We start from the raw sequence: 3131 nt of genomic DNA on the forward strand, positions 1-3131 counted from the left end.
GTTTTTTTTTATCCACAAGAAGATTATATCTGTCATCGGCACTAGGTTTTCATAGCAATTATTTTTTATCAAATAATTGCTATCAAAAGTGGTGCCTAGATTAATGACAGCTACAACCGCCTCATATCCTTATTATCTGCTTACATCCTGACAATATTTTTCATACCAACAACTAAATCTACCGTACTATATACTACGGTATACTTTCGTGCAAGATTAGAACGCGATAATATCCCGTTTCTGTTCTTAAAAACTATTGTGCATTATATAGTAAGTATTATTATTGATGCTTTAGTATAAACTTCGCAGTTTAGTAATAAGTCTTCTTGTAATTGCATCGTAACACCTCTTTACCGCAACAATTACTCATACCACATGCCTCACATATTTTAGGTTCATCAACTTCGGACTCGACATCAGCAGGGCAACTTATTTTTTTTCTAACAATTTTAACTTCTTGCTGTGTTCCTCTCCTAGTTGTTTGAACTTCTATTACAGGTGGTGGTCGATTTGGACGAAACTCTGTAGATTTTCTATATATGGAACCGGCATATCTAAATTGTCTAAAACTGGTATCAGATTCGGCATTTTCTAGCTTCTGTTTTAATTTGTAAAACTTACGGTAATAGTCCCGCAACTTTTGTTCATCTAATTTTGATACTCTTCGAATGAATGGGTTTTCTTCAGCCTTACCTTTTTGCTTAAGTTTTTCGTATAATTCTTTACCAAGTTTATTTTTATGCGAATCGCTTTCCGGTTCCAATGCTCGTACCTTTGGTGGGTGTTCTCGTGCGGCTCTACTTCGTCTAGAGTACCTTAACTGACTTGGCTTTCGAGGCCGCAAAGGATTCCGCGATTCTTCCGATTCCTCGTCATCGCTATAACCGCTTATATCAGCTTCGGCTTCCATTTGTAATTGCGTAGTTGCATGTTTTTTTATCCCAATTTTTTTTGATGTTTCAGTCTCTTCTTGCACATCATTTGCCCATTCGCTCTCCCCTTCTGTATCCTCAGGGTATTCTCCACTATACAAATGCGTGTGTTCCTTTTCTTTTTCTGGTTCCGATTCTAAGTTAAGTTCGAAAATATACATTGAAGTAACGGAATCCTCCCGGTTTGGTTCTTGTTTATGTCGAAGAGTTTTATCTAAATATTGCCTAATTTTCATTAAGTGTGATCGCCTTTTTTCAAATGTCTTTATTCTTTCATCTAATGTTTGAATTTTTTTCTTGTCTGACGACGATGTATACTTCAGCATTTCTAATGTTGACTGTAAACTTAACCCAGACAAACGTGAATCTCTTTCGAAATGTTTTGGGTTCATACTCAAAGAACTTGACCTTGACCTTGATCTTGTAGAATATTTTGAAGTAAATGAACTTCTTTTACGTTTTCTTGATGCCTCTAGTTTGGGCTGTGCACCAAACGAAACTTTTGAAACTTTTTTCTCATGTTGTATGTAATATTGGTAGACATCAGGATCTTCATATGGTTCCACTTCGTCATAATTCCCCTCCCCATTAGGCACTAATTCTAGTGTTTGGTTTGAAGCCTTTTTGATGGAATCTTTTCGACCAGATCGCAAATTCAACGATTTTCTTAAAGAATGTCGTTCTACTTGGTTTAGTTTATCTGTTCTAACTTTGTAGACGTTTATAGACGATAACCGGTGTGAATTTTTATCTCTTCCAGACAGTTTTTGTGCTGGAACTGGTAAATTTCCCAAAAACTCATTTGCTGGTATGTCGTTAAGAATTTTTTGAGACCCTAGTTTCCTTCTCACTGTCATATCGGCATCTTGAAAAAGTTTCGATTTTGAACCAGATATTTGTAATATTTCATATTCTTCTTTTTGAGGGTGTTTGCTTTTAATTTTGGATTTTTTATTTGAATCCATAATAAACCCCGATTCCATTAAAGCACTTTTAGTTTCATGAAAGGTATATGGTTGTTTTTTGATATTGGCCTGAAAAGGAATTATTTTTGTAGGAAGTTCTTCTAATTGAGATGAAATCGACGGAGGTAAAACAGACTTTACTTTACATTTTTTTTTCTTCTTTTTTCGCTTTTGTTTTAGTTTAGGTTGCATTTTGGTTTTCTTTTCTAGTGCTTTTAATTCTGCTATTATGTCTGACTTCAAAACATGTGGAATATGTTTTTTCTTTTTACTTGCCACAATTTTATATGTTTCTTCCTCGTTTAATAACCAGTCTGCTAAGTCTTGTGGATCTATGTTTTCCTGACCCCCAGTTGCACGCTGTAAATGACTTCTCTGATTATTGGAAAACAGTTTATTAACACTTGTTCGTTGCAGTTTCCTAAGTTCTACTGTAAGTTTTCTTTTAGTTTCTTGCTTCTGTTTTAACTCTTGTTCTTTTCTCATTAACTCATTACGCAATTTTTCTTGTTTTCGTAATGCTCTCATGTACTCAATACGTTCCTGTCTCTTTCTCCTGACAATGTTTAATATAGCTCGTTGTTTCATTCTTTGCCTTCTCTGTATTTCTTGGGCCCGCGCTTTTCGTAATTTTTCCAATTTCTTCCTTTTTATGTTAGCAGCACGTCTAAGCTCTGCTAACTTCCTATTACGAGCCATACGCTTTAACTTACGCAACTTGCGCAATTCCTTTTCTCTGATTAGACGTCTTTTCTTTTTCATTTTCTCCATACATATTCGCTTTCGTTTCTCCTCTTTTATTTTTTGTCTCCTTCGTGCTAATTCCTTTATTCTACGTCGATTTTTCTCCTTGAATCGCTCAGCCTTTACTTCCAGTGCCTTAATTTTATTACGCAAACGATTTAGGTTCCTCCTGGAAATACTGTCCATTGTGGGAAGTAGAGATTTACGTTTCTTTTTTTTAAATCGAGTTATATTTTTCATAAGCTCTTTAGTCAAATCCATTATATGCTTATATTTGCTACTTTTAAAAAAAAAATTTTTGTGGATTGGGTGTACTGCTGTTTATATACAATGTACAGAAAATAAAAACTAATAATTTTGCAAACCCTCTCCCAACCGAAAATTCTGTACGGAATATATTTTTTATTTAATTTTTTAACTGAAAAAATTAACTTAATAAAATGCTTATTTAACATTTGCTTAAACTCAGAGGCTACTATTTTAAAATGTA

At 34.2% G+C, this 3131-nt stretch overlaps 1 protein-coding gene across 1 annotated transcript; it reads right to left on the reverse strand.

Annotated features, from left to right (window-relative positions):
- Positions 1–310: 310 nt before the first annotated feature.
- LOC119675844 (trichohyalin-like) lies at positions 311–2902 on the reverse strand. The gene has a single exon (XM_038087062.1). The coding sequence runs from the start codon at positions 2900–2902 to the stop codon at positions 311–313; it is 2592 nt and encodes an 863-aa protein (XP_037942990.1).
- Positions 2903–3131: the final 229 nt, after the last annotated feature.

Source organism: Teleopsis dalmanni, chromosome 2 (genome assembly GCF_002237135.1).
Source record: "Teleopsis dalmanni isolate 2A chromosome 2, ASM223713v2, whole genome shotgun sequence".
Lineage (NCBI taxonomy): Eukaryota > Metazoa > Arthropoda > Insecta > Diptera > Diopsidae > Teleopsis > Teleopsis dalmanni.

Excerpts from the sequence above, each read along its gene's own strand:
- LOC119675844 (XM_038087062.1), bottom strand. The coding sequence starts at position 2,902 with ATGGATTTGACTAAAGAGCTTATGAAAAATATAACTCGATTTAAAAAA.